We start from the raw sequence: 17,365 nt of genomic DNA on the forward strand, positions 1-17,365 counted from the left end.
TGTTTCAGTCTATCTAGGTCCTTCAGAATATAATAGGGGGGGGTCAGGAGAGTAAGGACTGGGGATTGATCCTCTTCCTAGAGACAAGGATGGAGTAGTCTCTTAGGAAGCGGAGGATCAGCCCTTTCAGACAGTGATCTGTTACCTACCCGGGATCAGGCGGTTCCTGGCGAACCACAAAGCGCCCTTAACACGGTCTCATTTAACAGGCCCCATTCTAAACCTGTTTGAGTAAGAGTTATACAGAACAATAAAAAGGTACATTTGCAGCTTTGTTTTTAGTTGCTGTGAATCCCCCCCCCCCCCGTTGTGATTTTTACAGACAATGCCACAAAGGTAAGCAGCATAATACAGTAATAATAATAACGCTGTTCTTTTATGGCTCTTTGTATACGTAGTCAGCTACACAACATACAAAAATGGGTAAGGCATTCACAGCCCCCGTCACGACTTGCTCAAGGACTACCTTGATCAAATCGGGACAGTTGGCAGCTTATAACATAGAAGAGACTTACATTCACCGAGCTGCTACTGTGTAACATAAAGCCCCTGTCCACAACTGATTACTGTGACGTTTTTTATTGATTTTTATGCAATAAAGTGAAACATTGAAACAGCCGTCCAAGACAAAAGTATTTGCTATTAAGGTCACCTACACACATACGCCAAACTTGCTTTCAGACAACCCCCCCTCCCCATTCACGGAGGTCAGGCCCCCAAATTATAAACCACCTGCAGCAGATCAAATCCATAGGGACCCCTCGATATTTCCCATCTGCTCCTGTTCCAGGACTCTACCCGAACAAATTACTCAGTGCTGTACAATTTAACGGGCCAACGACACACATAAAAAACATACATTAATGAACACAGACACGTCAGGAGTCAAGAACCAGGCGTGATCCGCCATCTAGCCTTATAGTACTTTATTCAAAGTTCCAGGCAGGAATTGTGAGCTTCTGTGGACCCGGCTCGTGAGCTTACGATCTAAAGGAATAATAAGGGTAATTAGAACAAAAGGAAGGGTTTAAGGAGGCAGTAGTAGTCCTTTTGGGTAAGCGCTTGGCTTGAGATGGTAGTAAGCAGACCGTTTCTTATGAAGCAGGAAGGCTACAAATATTTTTTAACATATTTAAACAAATGAACCAAGACCCCACAATGAATAATACGGCTGATATCTTTAATGACTTACAGGTTTTAAACATGGCAGTCATAATACATCACAACTAGGGTTTGCGTGACCTCATAGCTTTTTGTAACAGGAACACAGACAGAAAATATTAGCCATTTTTCTTCAGATTTCCTTGCTTAGAGACATCATTGGGTCTTCCTCCGTTCAGGACCTGATGCGGGCCTTTAATCCCTGACCGGAAGTTGCTGTTATCCACCCTAATCATTTTCGGTTTTTTTTTGTTTTTTTTAAAGTTATTTACTTTTGTCCAAATTAAATTACTACGTCACGCGTTCAGCGAACATTAAGGACTATCCGAGGTAAGTCTAACACGGGAAGCGGCATTTCGTGTTAATATTTACAGGCCAACCTGTTTTTTTTTTTTTTTTTTAATAGGGCAGAGAACAGGCGCCTTCACAGACTTCCATAGAAACTGCTCACTGTCGCTCCCCGCACACACTGGGCTTTGTATGTTTCGAAAACCCCAACTAAATGCACTGCTATTCCCGACGGCTGGCTGAGGGTGATGAGGTCCGTACTCCGGCACCCAACACGCCGCCGCTCCCTGTAAACCCGGAAGACCGGGGCTGGTGCGCGCGCTCGCCCCTCCCAGCTCTGCCACGCCTACCAGCTACGCGCCCGGTCACGTGACTCTGCTCCGGCCGGCCGCAGGATGGTGGCTGGACAAGATGGCGGATGCCGAGGAGCTGAGGGTGAGAGCCGGGTGGGGTGTAGGAGGGCAGGCATGACAGTCACTGCGTGCAGCAGGAGTGTTGGTAGTGGGGGTACCTATACTGACTACGGGGGCCGGGCAGGGGCAAAATGGCACCCTTTCAGAGATTTGCGTTCTTTACAGTGCGTGACATACATGTTTCTTCACACACTTTGAGTGCCTTTATTGGGCTGTCAGTTCGGTTCAACGGGGTTTCGCTTCCATTTGTTCTGTTGCATAATGCATTATTTCAAAGTAATGTTTTGCAGGACCTTCAGGTGCACAAAGGGTTAAGGTACAGCAACAGAAAGTGAAATGCCATGATTGACAGGTACAGGAGGTCTGAAAAAATAAATAAATCAGCCGGATACCGTCTACAGGCCGTAATACGTCCCAGTGCATGATGGGACAGAAATGCGTCGGGGCCGTGCGTAGTAGGAACCCTGCGGGCCGGGTCGCGTTAAACGCGTTTTTGTATTAATTAATGCAGAGTCTGGGTTCTGACAGATCTTCAAGTCGTGTGTCTGTCTCCGTACGGGACGTGTATATAATATATAGATATATCACACGTTACTGTGCTTTTATTGGATGAGGCGAGTCCTCATTCCGCAGGAGTCAGTCTGTGACACGGATCTCGCCGACGCCTTCGCCCGGACTTACGGTAATATTGGGAGTTATGTATAAAAAGTGATTCCGGTGCAAAGTTTGAAAATCCGTTTACTCGCCATAGCAACAGACGCAACAACCCATTCCCAAGGTTCGGTCCATCTATTGCGTTGGTATTCAGACCGCTTTACGAACTTTGCCTCCGAAACACTTTTTTATACAGATTCCCCTCCCCCCATAGTATTTCTCCTTGTGGCAATTTTAAAATAATGTACCTGCCTTCTACAAAACACGACAGCACCTGGAATAAAGTTTTAGATTTCAAAAATGTATACATAAAACATTAAATAAACGCTAAAAAAAAAAAAAGACGTCAGCAGTGAATATATTGAAGCCTGGCGCCCGTGACGCGTCGAACGTGTATATAAATGTTATGGTTGATGTGTTGCCGATCCGGTCGCCGGAGTTCATTTTTAATTCCTAGTAATGACCTTGGTTATTGGACGTTTACGAGCTTTTATATCCAGTGGCCATTGGCTTATACTGTAGAGTTGAATTTTTTTTTGTGGGATTTGTCAAAAAAAAAAAGCTTAAAACTATGCCTGTGTCAGCGAATAAACCTTATCGGCGTCAAAAAAAGGCTGCGAACCTAAAGACACGCCACGAAATGACATAACGTGGATAATTTTGTGTCTATATGCATTTTAAAAAAAAAATTTGCACCCAAAAACGTCTATCTCCCGCTAGGTTTATCAGCCAATCAAATAAGAGCTTTTATTTTCTCAATGGGAGTTTCCAACCTCTCGGCCATATATATCATGAAGTAATCTTGGGCCGCTCTTCGATGCAGAGCTCTTTTATCTCCGTGATGTTTGTGGGTTTTTTGAGTATGAACGGCCTGTTTTGGTCCGGATTTTGATGGGGTCGTCCCAGAAATGTGAATTCCTTTATTTTCAGCCGTTGCGCTGTCCGGCTGCTTGTGTGTTTGGGATCTCTTACTAGGTGACCCAGCTGAGGATAGATATCATGACATTCTCCTGGTAGAATTCTCTGATACAATTCGGTGATGACCACTGGTTCTTCATGTGGAATGCGGACACAGCAGGCTCGTGTTGTCTAAAAATGTCCACTTTTGCCTTATTTGCCCACAATACGTTCATATTCTGCCCTGGGTACCATCTTTACCCGGTGGTGAGGGCATCGCGAGCCTCCGCTGGAGCGAGAGAGGTCTGCAGAAGCCTGGATGATGACCCAGCGACCTTCGTGGCTTCTTGGGTTATCCAACGCCCGCTCTTTGAGAGATTTTGGTGGCACGGCCGCTTCTGTAAAGGCTCGCCGATGTTTCCGTTTCTTGGTGGAGTCGTTGAGCGCGTGTAACCCTTTCCTGTCCAAAGCTAGTTTTTGTAGTGGTCCAGGAATGACTTTTGGACGGGGCGTAATGGACTTGGATTGGAAACCTTATGCTCTGACAACTGGAATCTGACCGCAAGGGCCAGTTTATACTTGTATCGGACAGGGCCGGCCCAAATAGGATTCGGACATTAAATATATATATATGCTGTGCCCTGCAGCGGGTTTCTTTGTTACAGGAAGTAAAGTTCTGTTTTTCTTTTTTCTTTTTAATGCACGTCGAGGTCTGTTTGCTCTGGATTCTTGTCTTTTCTTGACTCAAAAAGGAGATCTACTGAGCATGTGCAGTATGTGACGAATGCCCCATTGCTTTCCATCGAGGCCGCGGAGGACGGGGTGAAGTCTAAGCCTAACTTTTATAACTCCAGGACCTGCATAATGTCTGGATGGATTTCCATGCAATAAAATGTATTGTGGACCGTGGGAGATGGACTCCGAAGCTGCGCATAGCATGGAAAAACGGGCTGGAGGGGAGCATTAACTCTGCAGAACTTCTTTTCCCTTCTCATTCAACGTTCTTGAAGGAGATTACTAAGGATCTTTAGGGGGGTAATGTTTTCGGAGTATTGAGCAGAACGCTGGCTTTTTTACCCTAACACTTCGCGTGCTCTCCCCTGGTGTAAAGCTGCTGACTGCTGCTGATTGGGTGAGCTGAAGCGCAGAGTTTAGTTATTCTAAATGCTTTGGATGTGTTTATTCTCGTTTCATAGACTGTTTTTTGTTTCTGTGTTTTTTTTTTGTTTTCTTTTTTATAGTTAGCCTGCTGCTAGGCTTATCGACCAATCAATGCCTGTTGCTAGGCTTATCGAGCAATCAAATGAGAGCATTTTAGCAATGCTGTTTCACAGATCTTTTATTTTGTCCCACCTCTTGGCCTGACATATATACGCGCCATGGTATTCTACGCCTTTATGTAAATTATTTATTATTATTATTATGAGGTTATCGCATCGAGAGGTCTGTTTTCTCGCATTGTGAGTTTGTTAGAACACCTAATCCTTGCCTCCGGCTGTTATTATGCAGAATCCCTCGTATCCCAAACCTGTTGGGTTACATGCATCCAGCCGTTCTCTGATTCAGCAGTACCGGGTATCGACATTATCGGCATTAAAGGGTTCCACCTAGATGTTTTTCCCCAACTTTCCTAAGAACTATTATTATTACGCCCTACACTTGTATACATCAATAAAGATATTCCTGATTTAAAACAACTTACCGTTTTTCTGTAGTTTCTACCTATTAATGTGAGGATCAAGGGAAAAAAATAGGCCGATGGATTTCTTTTAGTTTTGTCTACATGATGCAACACTTGATGATATTTTAAGAGCTGTAACCTAGGTGGAATAAATATATATAATATAAATATTATTTATATTATATATATATATTTAGATTTTAAATATTTATATTTGATATATATTATATATATTTAGATTTATATATAATTAGATTATATGTATATAATATATATAGATAATATATATTTAGATTAATATTTATCATATTTATATTATATTTATATTTATATATGATGGCCATGTTCAGGCCATACGTAGGCTCTATGTGTATGGATAAACAGTTATTTTAGTGAAGGGGTGGAGGGGTCTCCTCATTAGAGTTTTCCATGCAATTTTATGTCGTGTTCATGAAGGCGCGTTTATAAAGGATGACGTTTATTAGGGGACGCGGACCATTGACTTGCTGCCATGCGTTCTTTTTCTTTTGCAGAATATGGTGTCGAGCTTCCGAGTTTCAGAACTCCAAGTCTTGTTGGGCTTCGCCGGCCGTAATAAAAGTGGCCGCAAGCACGACCTGCTCATGAGAGCGCTTCACTTGCTAAAGAACGGGTGCAGTCCTGCCGTTCAGATTAAGATCAAAGAGCTGTACAGACGCCGGTTCCCCAGGACGCTGGACGGCGTCTCCGGATTATCGTCCATTAGATCGAATGCGTTCAGTTTGGACAGCAACTCTTCTGTGGACTCCGACCTCGCGGTGGCCGGCATCCATTCCTTACCTTCCACGTCTGTAGCCCCTCACTCTCCCGCGTCCCCCCTGGGTACGGTACTGCTTCAGGACACCAAACCTCAGTTTGAGATCCAGCAGCTTTCTCCACCGATCCCACCGGTACATCCAGACGTCCATCTCAAAAGTCTTCCTTTTTATGAGGTGCTTGATGTCCTCATCAAACCAACTAGTTTAGGTAAGCTGCACGCGGTCCGAAGGAGAAATGGGGTGGAAATACAGCTTAGATGTAGTTTAGGTCCAAAAAGGGTGCAAGTTCAGCCTCAAAAGAGAACATGCTCTGCACTGTCCCATAATCCCGAACCTTAATCAGTCGTTGGTCTTGTCTTAGATTCAGGAGCCGTATGCCCATCCCATGCATGTTTAATACCCTCACTGTGTTACCCTCTACCACTTCTGCTGGGAGGCTGTTCATAATGCTTAGTGAACTCACCGGCTTCTCCTTTTAGAATTCGGAAGCATATATAAAATCACAGCATGAATTTCACATTCCAATTATTAACACAAAGTGGTTACCTGGAGGTCCGTTTTAATCTTTTGATTGCCCCTAATTTAATAGCGGATGGTAAATGAAATGTTTGAATGATGGGGTCGGGCATGATTTGCCGAATCAGAGATTGTCGTCTTGCTGTCTGACCCAGCGCAGCTCCAGGATGGATATTAGACGCAGCGGCTCGGTGTCGTGTATAACCGCCGGTGTTTGCCCAAAGTATGTTCATGTTCTTGGAGACAGGATAATACAGTGAGGGTATTAAATATGCATGGGATAGACATACGGCTCCTGAATCTAAGACGAGACCAATGACTGATTAAGGTTTGAGTCTTTACAGCAGGAGAAACAGGCGACTGGACGGGGGCCGAATGGGGCTGATCTGCCGGGTACAGGGGATTGTCTGAGACGTTAGAACGAGAGCTGCAGCCAGCAACATTTTGCCTGAAGCTGCATCTGCTACAAAATCAACGCGTTCCCCTTTGTTATTGATGTCATTTTTCTGTAAACTTGTGGCCTTTGAGCAAAATTAATGACAAAAGTAACAAAATACTTCTATAAATATTTTAGTAAGCGGAGCGTTTCCGTTCCTCTGACCGTAGACGGTGCGTGTATCGTATGGACGGTGCGTGTATTGTATGGACGGTATATGTATTGTGTGTGACGTAGCTCTGTTGGATCTGTTACCCATATGATCAAAAAAACATATAATTTGTTCTCCTTTGCAGTGCAGAATAATATCCAAAGATTTCAAGAGAAATTCTTCATCTTCGCTTTAACCCCCCAGCAGGTCCGTGAAATCTGCATCTCCAGGTAAAGTAAGAAGCCAGCTTGACTTTCCTTTATATTCTATATGGTGTATGCAGTCCGGCATCATTTATCATCTGAAAGGCATGCGAGGCAGACTTGGTTGTTGTATTTTGTATTATTTTTGTATTATTTTACTATGTTGGGATTTACATCCGTTGAGCCGTGTTCTGCGTTTCCCTCCGTAGAGATTATATGCCCGGCGGAAGGAGAGATTATTCAGTCCAGGTTCAGCTAAGGTAATTTCTAGTTCACGCCATTGTGATGATTGATATCGGTGCGTTGCATTTGTATGGATTGTCAGTGCCTATTTAATTATTTTTTTGCCCCAAAACAGGCTGTGTTTAGCGGAGACGAGCTGTCCGCAGGAGGATAACTTCCCCAGCAGTCTGTGCGTGAAGGTTAACGGAAAGCTGTTCCCTCTGCCGGTGAGCTTAACCAAACTAATGGAGTTATTATTGATTATTATTATTATTATTTTATTACTAGTATCAGATTCAATAATGCATATTAACCCTTTGTATGAGTTCTCTCTCTTTTATCTGAGCCCAATTATCAAGCTATCGCAGGACTACATCTCCCATAATGCTCAACTAAGAGGCTGGCAGAGAACTATGGGAGAAGTAATCCTGCAAAAACAGGAGGGTTGCAGTTTGGAGACCCCTCCACTAGACAAAACACCCTGACTTCTTATGACACTGCCTGTCGTAAACAATAGAATGGCTCAGTCCTAATCACCAGCCAGACTCTCTGACAAATGAAAGTCTATGGAGGAACGGACTTCATTAGCATTGCCATAAAGCATCGGCTCAGTGTGGTGTTTGTGCAGGGAAATCACCCAAAATATCACATGACTGACAACAATGGCAGCCTCCAGGTCTGCAGATTACTGTATGCAGCGCTCGGGGGTTAAATTACTGTATGCAGCGCTCGGGGGTTAAATTACTGTTTGTAATGTTGTCTTGCAGGGATGTGCCCCACCACCGAAAAACGGAGTGGAACAGAAACGGCCCGGTCGCCCACTTAACATAACTTCATTAGTCCGGCTGTCGTCGGCCGTACCGAACCAGGTCTCCATATCATGGGCTTCGGAAATCGGAAAGGTGGGTGAGTTCATACAGTTACTTTCTGCTGTTACCGCTATTCATGGCAATTTTAGTGTAGCAATAATTTGTCAACCGTGACGAAGCTGTGGTCCTCCCGCAACGTTTCGGTTGCAGTATGAAGAATCTTGCTAAGGATCATGGGAATTGTAGTACAGCAGTAACTGGAGGTGGACACGTGTCGCTCCGGTGCTGGATTATCTACGCGTTTCGGTCCTCTTGAGCCATGGGGTTAATAATTAGCAGCCGGCCTGTGTTCTCAGCAAGACGACTATCTTTCCGTTCTATCGGCCTGTGTGTTTTGTCAGCACGGCGATATCTTTACACTCCACTCGTTCTGTCCGTAGAGCTACTCCATGGCCGTGCACCTCGTCAGACAGCTGACATCCGCGGTTTTGTTACAGAAGCTGAAGATGAAAGGCATTCGGAATCCAGACCATTCCAGAGCGCTGAGTAAGTATATAAAGCGGCGCTTACTCCGCGGTGTGTGATCGGCTCGGACGCTGCAGAGGCTCAGAGCGTTTACCATGCAGTGCGATTCACCCGGGAGCTGCCGAGGCTCTCAGAGCTTACGCCAGGCCATGGGATTCGCTCTGGCGGTGCAGAGGATCTTGCTTGGGCTCGGGCACTGCAGTGGCACATCGCTTATCACTTATGATTGAGCGGTGCCAGAACTTGCGCGGTGCCTTGCGGGTGGCCCGGGCATCACGGAAGCTCAGAGTGCCTCCACAAATGCCTTATACCCTCCTATATGCCACTCTGCCCCATGATATGCCTTTTAACCCTCCTATATGTCACTGTGCCCCATGATATGCCTTTTAACCCTCTTATATGTCACTGTGCCCCATGATATGCCTTTTAACCTCCTATATGCCACTTTGCCTCCAGAAATACCTTATACCCCTATATGCCACTCTGGCATATAATGGGTTAAAAGGCATATCATGGGGCAGAGTGGCATATAGGGGGTATAAGGCATGTCTGAAGGCAGAGTGGCATACAGGGGGTTAAAAGGCATATCGTGGGCCACTCTGCCTCCAGAAAAGCCTTATGCCCCCCTCATATAACACTCCAGCCTTGCCAGTGCTAAAATATGTTCTGTATTATACAGCGTGCTTTTCTATCTTTCTGGGAATGACTCTAAATATATCATTGTTTTCTCAGTCAAAGAGAAGCTGACAGCGGATCCTGACAGCGAGATTGCCACCACCAGCCTGCGGGTCTCATTGATGTGCCCTGTAAGTAGCGCTATGTAGTAAGTAAATTTTATATTTTTCCAGCCCTTAACGTGTCACTTTTCTGTGTACGACAAAGTAAAAACAGTGACGGCACGCCAGATATAATCTTTATCCGGGTGCAGCATATAAACGCCATTAGCAGTGCACTATGTTACAACACACAAACGCTTCGGGGGCCCTATATTAAATGTCCAGCCCTGCTCACTAAAACCTTTTATTTAAAAAATATACAATCGTGTACAATTCAACAAAATGTTAAGAGGAAATGACATCACATCCTGTAGAGAACTGAAGCCACATTTAGTCTAATAAACCTGTTCTTCTGCTCATGGAAACGCATCACTGTGGAGTTACAAAGTTACAATTAACAATGTACCGGTATGATTGAACCAAACGGATACCTGAATGTCATTGTACATAAAGTGACACGCCATGCCGTGTGGAAATAAAGCACATGAAGGTATACCGCTTTGTCTCAATTATAGGCCGCGCCCCCCCCCATGAATTTTAATCTGTAAATCCGGGTTTAGATAGTCTCAACATCTCCCTCCCTTCTCCGCCGACTGCTTCCGTGTCCCCGTCTCATTTCCCACAGCTCTGCTTCTTCTCTTTCCTCTTCTTGTCCTTGTTTCTTCGTCCGCTTCTCCCCGGTATCGTCTCCGTGAACCAGGCCTCCTGGAGCGCTTCCGCAAGAAGGCGGGGCCTCTCCCTCTGTGGCTCCGCCCTTTTGCAGAAGTACTCCCAAGAAGCGGAGAAACAGAGCTGTGGAAAAGGTGACAGGGACGTGGCGGCCGTCAGTGGAGACGGTAGGGAGACATCGAGAGAGAAGGAGAGAGTGAGACTGTTTTACCCTTTACTGTATTTCTGTTTTTATTACATTTTCTTTAAAATTGCCCCAAACTCTAGTGTTGCGGCCTATAATTGGGCCGCAACACTAGAGTCCAAAAAGTATCATAGTATACCAGTCTGATGTCATGCTTGACAGATATGACATCTACTGCAGGCAGGTATGAGACCCGTCTAAGAAGGCTACTTTAGGCAATCACCCATGTATGCAGAATGCAAAAATAAAAACAAAAAAAAACTTTTCTTTATAGCCTCATGGAATAAAATTTCATTCCAAAGCAGTCATTATAGCATTCAAAATACAAACCCGTGACTAGATGTATATATTCCATGATCAATGTGATACCAAGTTTATAGACCGAAGATAGGCAGTTTATCGCCAATAATAAAATACAACAAAAATGGGAAAAATTAAAATTAACAACCTTCCTCCGGCCCCTGTGACAGGGACAAAAAGTATGTGTCCTACAACGGGTTTCCTGTAAGCATACCCTAGTGTTCAAAAGTTTGGGGTCACTTAAAAATGTCCTCGTTGAAAGAAAACCACATTTTCTCCATTAAAATAACATAATGGATCAGAAATCTAGCGCAGACGGGGTTAATGTTGTAAACAACTATTTTTTAATGGAATCTCTTCATAGGTGTACAGAGGCCCTTTATCACTCCCATCACTCCTGTGTCCCAATGGCCCTTTATCACTCCCATCACTCCTGTGTCCCAATGGCCCTTTATCACTCCCATCACTCCTGTGTTCCAATGGCCCTTTATCACCCCCATCACTCCTGTGTTCCAATGGCCCTTTATCACTCCCATCACTCCTGTGTTCCAATGGCCCTTTATCACTCCCATCACTCCTGTGTTCCAATGGCCCTTTATCACTCCCATCACTCCTATCACTCCTGTGTTCCATTGGCCCTTTATCACTCCCATCACTCATGTGTTCCAATGGCCCTTTATCACTCCCATCACTCCTGTCTTCTAATGGCCCTTTATCACTCCCATCACTCTGTGTTCCAATGGCCCTTTATCACTCCCATCACTCCTGTGTTTCATTGGCCCTTTATCACTCCTATCACTCATGTGTTCCAATGGCCCTTTGTCACTCCCATCACTCCTGTGTTCCAATGGCCCTTTATCACTCCCATTACTCCTGTGTTCCAATGGCACGTTGTGCTCGCTGATCCAAGTTTAAGTTTAAAAGGCTAATTGATCGTCGGAATCCCTTTCGCAAATTATGTTACAGCCAGAAATGTTCTTGTTTTTTGAGTGACCCCCAGACTTCTGAAACAGCAGTGTATGTTGGGATAGGAGGGTCCTCTATCACATTATTGCAGATTCTAGAAACCTTGCGCAGTCTTTACCTTAAATTGATACGGGTTTCTGGAAATATTCCACTCCGCAGCTGGGGAAAATGAGACTGACGATCCCTTGCCGAGCCGTGACCTGCACTCACTTGCAGTGCTTCGACGCCGCTCTCTACCTACAAATGAACGAGAAGAAACCCACGTGGATCTGCCCGGTGTGCGACAAAAAGGCTGAATACGAAAGTCTCATATTAGATGGGTGAGTACGGCTTCAGGAGTTGGACACTCGAGCCCATACACTGCCGCGATGACCTGTGACATCACACATTATTGGCATGAATCTGAAACGCCTTTCCAGGATTGCCATTATCGTCCGGTATTCCACGGCTGGACCTCATAGAATTTGCTGCCTTCATCCCTCGTTGGTCTCAGACCTAGTGCCCCCTATAGTTCAAGGTGCTGTTCTGCTTAAAGCCTTAATTGCACTCCCTACTACAGTAAGCAACTACAACCTGTCATTTATTTTTTTCAATGAATGTCAGTCCCATAAAATGACCTGCCTGTGCCATTGCGACCCCCAAACAGCCTGCCTGTGCTGTTGCGACCCCCAAACGGCCTGCCTGCGCCACCTTAATTGTAAACTAATGCAAACAAATATATATCCGGCTTTGCCCTGAATGCCAAGTAGCAGGGTTTACAGCATAAGCTGTTTGCGCAATGTGTTTTTCTGTAAGCATTCTGTAACACAAAGGACTCCTTCCCATTAAGAAAACGTTTATATCTTCACAGACTATTCATGGAAATCCTTAACCAGAGTTCAGATGCAGATGAGATTCAGTTCCAAGAGGATGGATCATGGTGCCCCATGAGGCCCAAAAAGGAACTCCTTACCCCCTCCGGCTCACAGTATCCTCACATTGAAGGTGTGTGAGAGCCACGTCCCAAACCTTTGCCCATGTTCTAAAAATGGCGGAAAAGCAATGTCTGCCCAGAGGTCTCGTTACTTGCGTGATGGGAAAAGTAAAACGAGGCGTCCGTGACTGCCCCGGCGAGAAAAATAAATAAAAAAGTTAGCGAATTTGGAAGCTTTAAACACTTTGAACGGTTAATTTAAAGGCGTAGAAGGATTAGGATTGTAAATATAGAAATTTAAAATTCAGCAGTGAGTAAAAACACTTATTAAGTCACTAAGGTGATAGTGCTGTGAAAAAAAAAGTATTTGCCCCTTCCTAGCTTCTTCACATTTAAATGTTTCAGATCATCCAACTAATTTTAATCTAAAAGAGATGCAGCTTTTTAAATGATTATTTCATTTGTTGAAGGCAAAGAGTTAATAAAAACCACCCATGTGAAAAAGTAAATGCCCCCCTAAACCTAATGACTAGTCGTCCACCCTTGGCAGCTATACCTGCAATGAAGCATTTGTGGTAACCGGCAGCGCGTCTCGATGGGGAGGAATTGTGATTTTTCGCTCATCTTGGCAGAATTGTTCTAATTCAGCCACTTTTCGTGCAAAAACTGCCTTTTTACTTTTCATGCCGCAGCATCTCAATCAGACCAAAGTCAGGACTTTGACTCGGCCTCCAAAACCTTCATTCTGTTTCCTTCGAGCCATTCAGAGGACTTGCCTGTGTGCTTCGGATCATCGTCCTTCTACGTAACCCAACTGCTCTTGAGCTTTAGGTCATGAACCTATGGCCGACGTTCTCCTTCGGGATTTTCTGATAAAGAGCAGAATTCACGGCTCCATCAGTTATGGCAAAGCAGCCCCCAGACCATCGCACGACTACCACCACCGTGTGTGACCGCTGGGATGATGTTCTTAGCTTCACGCCAGACGTAACGGCTCTCATGTCTTCCAAAAACTCATCAGTCCAGATAATATCATCCCAAAAGTCTTGGGGGTCATCAAGATGATTTCTGGCCAGTGTGAGACGAGTATTTGTGTTCTGTTTCTTTGGTCAGCGTTGGTTTTTGCCCAACGGCTCTCCAATGGTTGCTGTTTATTCCCAGTCACTTTCTTATTGTGGAATCGTGAACGCTGACCATAACTGAGACAAGCGAGGCCTGCAGTTCTTTACGTGTCAGTCTTGGGTACTTCAGTGACCTCCTGGATCAGTCGTCGATACGTTCTTGAAGGAATTGTGGACGGCCGGCCACTCCTTGGAAGGTCCATTACTCCAAAGTCTTCTCCATTTGTAGATAATGCCTCTCACCGGGGATCGCTTGAGTCCCAGAGCCTTAGAAATGGCTTTGTAACCCTTTCCAGACTCATAGAAACCAATGACTTTGTTTAGAAATCATCATTTTCAAACTGATTTGTAACGATTTAGAAATCAGGAAGGGGGCAAATACTTTTTTACAGCTCTGCTTTTTTCGTTAACTTTTCTAGCACAAGGATCCTCCCAGAAGTAGACGATATATTTTATATATTTTTTTTATGTATTTTATAAATATAAAATATATTTGCTTTCTGTGTTTCAGGGATTTTATAATGCATTACGTTTTTATTATGTGGTCTCGTCTATCTAGGGCCTGTCAGTAAAATATACTCTGTAGTGGAGGCCGACGAGACCGCCGACAAGAAGAAGGCCGAGGTTATAGACCTCACCATTGAAAGTTCATCAGATGAAGAGGAAGAGCCGCCCGCCAAAAGGAAATGCATATTCATCCCAGAATCGCAGGGAAACGCCATCAAAGGGTTAGCCAATCAAGCTTTTGTTGAGTTCCCCGTCCATTTCAGCCAAGCCTGGAACCGAAACCCTCAAACATGGCAGCTGGCGGTGGGCTTGCCGATAAACTGCTATATACCAGCCCGCTATATGCAGGGAATATCCCGGACACCATCAAAAAGTTTAGGATTTTCGGTTATTTTGATACATTTTCTTTTTCTGTAGAAGGAAAACTCAATAAAAAGTTATTACCGAGAAAAGAGAGAAGAGCACCCGTAATATGTTTTGTCTTCCCTAAAGGGTGGTGACGTACCAGCCGTCAACCATCAGATCATCCAAAGGAATGGCGCTCGATCCAGACTCCATTCATCCTTCGGTCTCCGAATACCCGGAACGCTTCCACCATCCGCCCATCGCTGGAATCTCTGCGGATCTGCAAGGTACGTCCCGGCATTGAAGTACAATAGGAACTTTAATATAAAAAAAACCTATGTGATTCTATGTATTAAAATAAGCTACATATATGTATTAAAACCACCATATGTGTATACCATAGAGTCCTGTTCTTGTGATCTGCATAGTTATTCCTCCCCATTGAGTTAACCGTTCCTTGCTGACGTTCTACAAAGAGAATGTTAACGTAAACCGTTCATCTTTTGCAGGACTGGATTTCCTCTCCCTCGTTCCTGTCGATTCGCAGGTAAATCAAGAAAAGAGTATTTCACCTTAAGCTTCGTTATCTGAGACGTGGAAGTCCCCGGCGTGCTCATATTTTCTGATTTACCATTAACAAGTCATTGATGGCCTGGGGGGGGGGGTTGTCTCAAAAGATGCCTGCGCGGTTTCTGTAGATCAGCTGTCTTTATCTAAAACCAGAGGGGCAGGGGTTTAAGGCTTTAAAAGAATAATGTGTTATCTGCCCTGACCCCTCCCCCCAGACTGCTAAATAAATTAAATCATATACCAAATATTTAGGTATAATGCAGGATTATATGAGGGGGGCTAGAAATCCAGGGGCCATCCGTGCAGCGAGACCCCAGGGACTGTTAGACTTCTCTTGATATATCTTTGTTCCATCTCTTATAAGTACCGTTTATTTCAAGCAGTACTATCCCCCTATGTTTTTGGATAGTCTCAACTCGGCCCTTCCAGCCAACCTCACGCATGGCAAAGCCGGAATCTCGAACAGCCCCCTTGAATCCTGGACTCGCGACGTTCCATCTCCGGGCGACAGGACTCACCCCTGGATTCAGACGGCCCCCCGAGAAGCCCCCCGCACTCCGATGCCGCCGAGTTCTTGAGTAAAATCCCCAATTGTGAATGTTATTATTTATTGAACTATTTCCCAGACGTGCGACACGGAAAGGAGAGAATGTTGGGTCGCCCGGGCGCGCTGCGGGTGTTCGAACGCGGGGAATGTCTCTGGCATTGGATCCGGGCGGACGTTGGTTTCGTGCAGGGGTGTCCAACCTGCGGCCCTCCAGCTGCTGCAGGACTACATCTCCCATACTCCTCAGCCAGCCCCTTGGCTGAAAGAGCATTATGGGAGATGTAGTCCTGCAGCAGCTGGAGGGCCGCAGGTTGGACCCCCTGGTTTAGTGGTTTGATCCGCAGGTTGCACACGTTCGGCTTGTGTAAATATGTTGCGCTGCACAAAATGTAAATAAGTATTTTTATAAATTAAAACCTCTTAAAAACGCATTGTGTTGATAATTCCTGGTGTGTGTGTGTGTGTGTGTGTGTGTAAATTGTGCGTTTATATATTGGGGGTTATGTATCAAAATGATCACCATAACAACCAAAGGAATCGCCAAATCCGTCGGAGCATTCCATTGGTTGCTATGGTGTTAAGGCCAACCATTGCCCACAATTGCTTTTTTTTTCTTGCAAATCCCCCGCGCATCCATCATCTACACTGCAGACAAGATTGTAATCATTTTCCTAAGAAATGGTAAAAAAAATAAAATGGGAACGTTAGCATTTTACATATAAATCCATAATGTAGAATATTCTGCATGGGCTCTAATGCATTTTACTGCATGCAAATCAGAGCAAGCATTCTTTAGTTGATGGAGGGGGAAAATGAGGCTTGACTGTCGTGTAACTCCTCCCCCGGCTGCCCCGACAAAGAACAGGAAGTGAACTCCTGCATTCTACAGTCCATTCTGTTTACAGGAAATGCTCTGCAGCACTTCCTTTACAAACAAGGGGAGTAGCAGCACCCATTCACATGTAGGCTAGCTAAACATTGACAGAGCATGTGCAGTGACACTTCTGGGGCAAACATAGTGGGGGGGATTTAAAGTTACACGAGTTTTTGGGACCTCATGTGAAGGCTGTATACAGTAAACATTTTGTCCAAAAAAAAAACCTTTATCTGCAGACCTGGAGCCGCTGTTGCTGTCAGTCATGTGATATTTTGGGTGACTTTCCCGGCTCAAACACCACACTGAGCTGATGCTTTATGGCGATGCTAATGAAGTCCGTTCCTCCGTAGACTTTCATTAGTCAGAGAGTCTGGCTGGGTGATTAAGACTGAGCCATTCCATCATTCCCCATAGGCAGTATCATAAGGAGTCGGGGTGTTTAGTAGATTGGGGATCAGATAACAGAAAGAGAATCATACAAATGGCTGATATGCAACTGCCTGAAAACATTATATTATGGGGCAAAATCTATCATTATTTTTACGTACAATGCACAGAGATCTATGATGCGTTCCTCCAAAATACTTGAGGAGATTCTGAATGTATATGGCGGACAGGGGCAATTGCCCCCCAGGCCGCCCGAAATCTAATCTAAACGGCCGCTGGGTGCTGATGCCGCCGGCCGGCGCTACTTTAATACTTTATTTTTAAAATTTAATATGGGAAGCCGGATCGGCTATTAAATGAAAAAAAAAATAGTATTAAAGCAGCGCCAGCCGGCGGCATCAGCACCCAGCAGCCGTATGCGATGGCCGCCAAGTGATGGGAGCAGCGTGA

The 17,365-nt window shown here is 44.8% G+C and overlaps 1 protein-coding gene across 6 annotated transcripts; it reads left to right on the forward strand.

Moving 5' to 3' along the window:
• Positions 1 to 1,759: 1,759 nt before the first annotated feature.
• Positions 1,760 to 16,078, forward strand: PIAS2 (protein inhibitor of activated STAT 2). Of its 6 annotated transcripts, none has more exons than XM_053448251.1 (15): positions 1,760 to 1,884; positions 5,628 to 6,099; positions 7,140 to 7,224; positions 7,407 to 7,457; positions 7,556 to 7,646; positions 8,187 to 8,321; positions 8,669 to 8,774; positions 9,486 to 9,559; positions 11,808 to 11,968; positions 12,499 to 12,632; positions 14,242 to 14,410; positions 14,682 to 14,708; positions 14,745 to 14,821; positions 15,044 to 15,081; positions 15,485 to 16,078. In XM_053448251.1, exons 1-15 carry the CDS (start codon positions 1,861 to 1,863, stop codon positions 15,680 to 15,682), a joined length of 1,842 nt encoding a protein of 613 aa, XP_053304226.1. In that variant the 5' UTR covers positions 1,760 to 1,860; the 3' UTR covers positions 15,683 to 16,078. The 6 variants fall into 6 exon arrangements, with proteins under 6 accessions (XP_053304226.1, XP_053304227.1, XP_053304229.1 ...); XM_053448252.1 differs by having other exon boundaries at positions 15,488 to 16,078; XM_053448254.1 differs by having other exon boundaries at positions 15,514 to 16,078.
• The last annotated feature ends 1,287 nt before the right edge of the window (positions 16,079 to 17,365 follow it).

The sequence above is a fragment of the Spea bombifrons genome, chromosome 1 (genome assembly GCF_027358695.1).
Source record: "Spea bombifrons isolate aSpeBom1 chromosome 1, aSpeBom1.2.pri, whole genome shotgun sequence".
Taxonomy (NCBI): Eukaryota; Metazoa; Chordata; class Amphibia; order Anura; family Pelobatidae; genus Spea; species Spea bombifrons.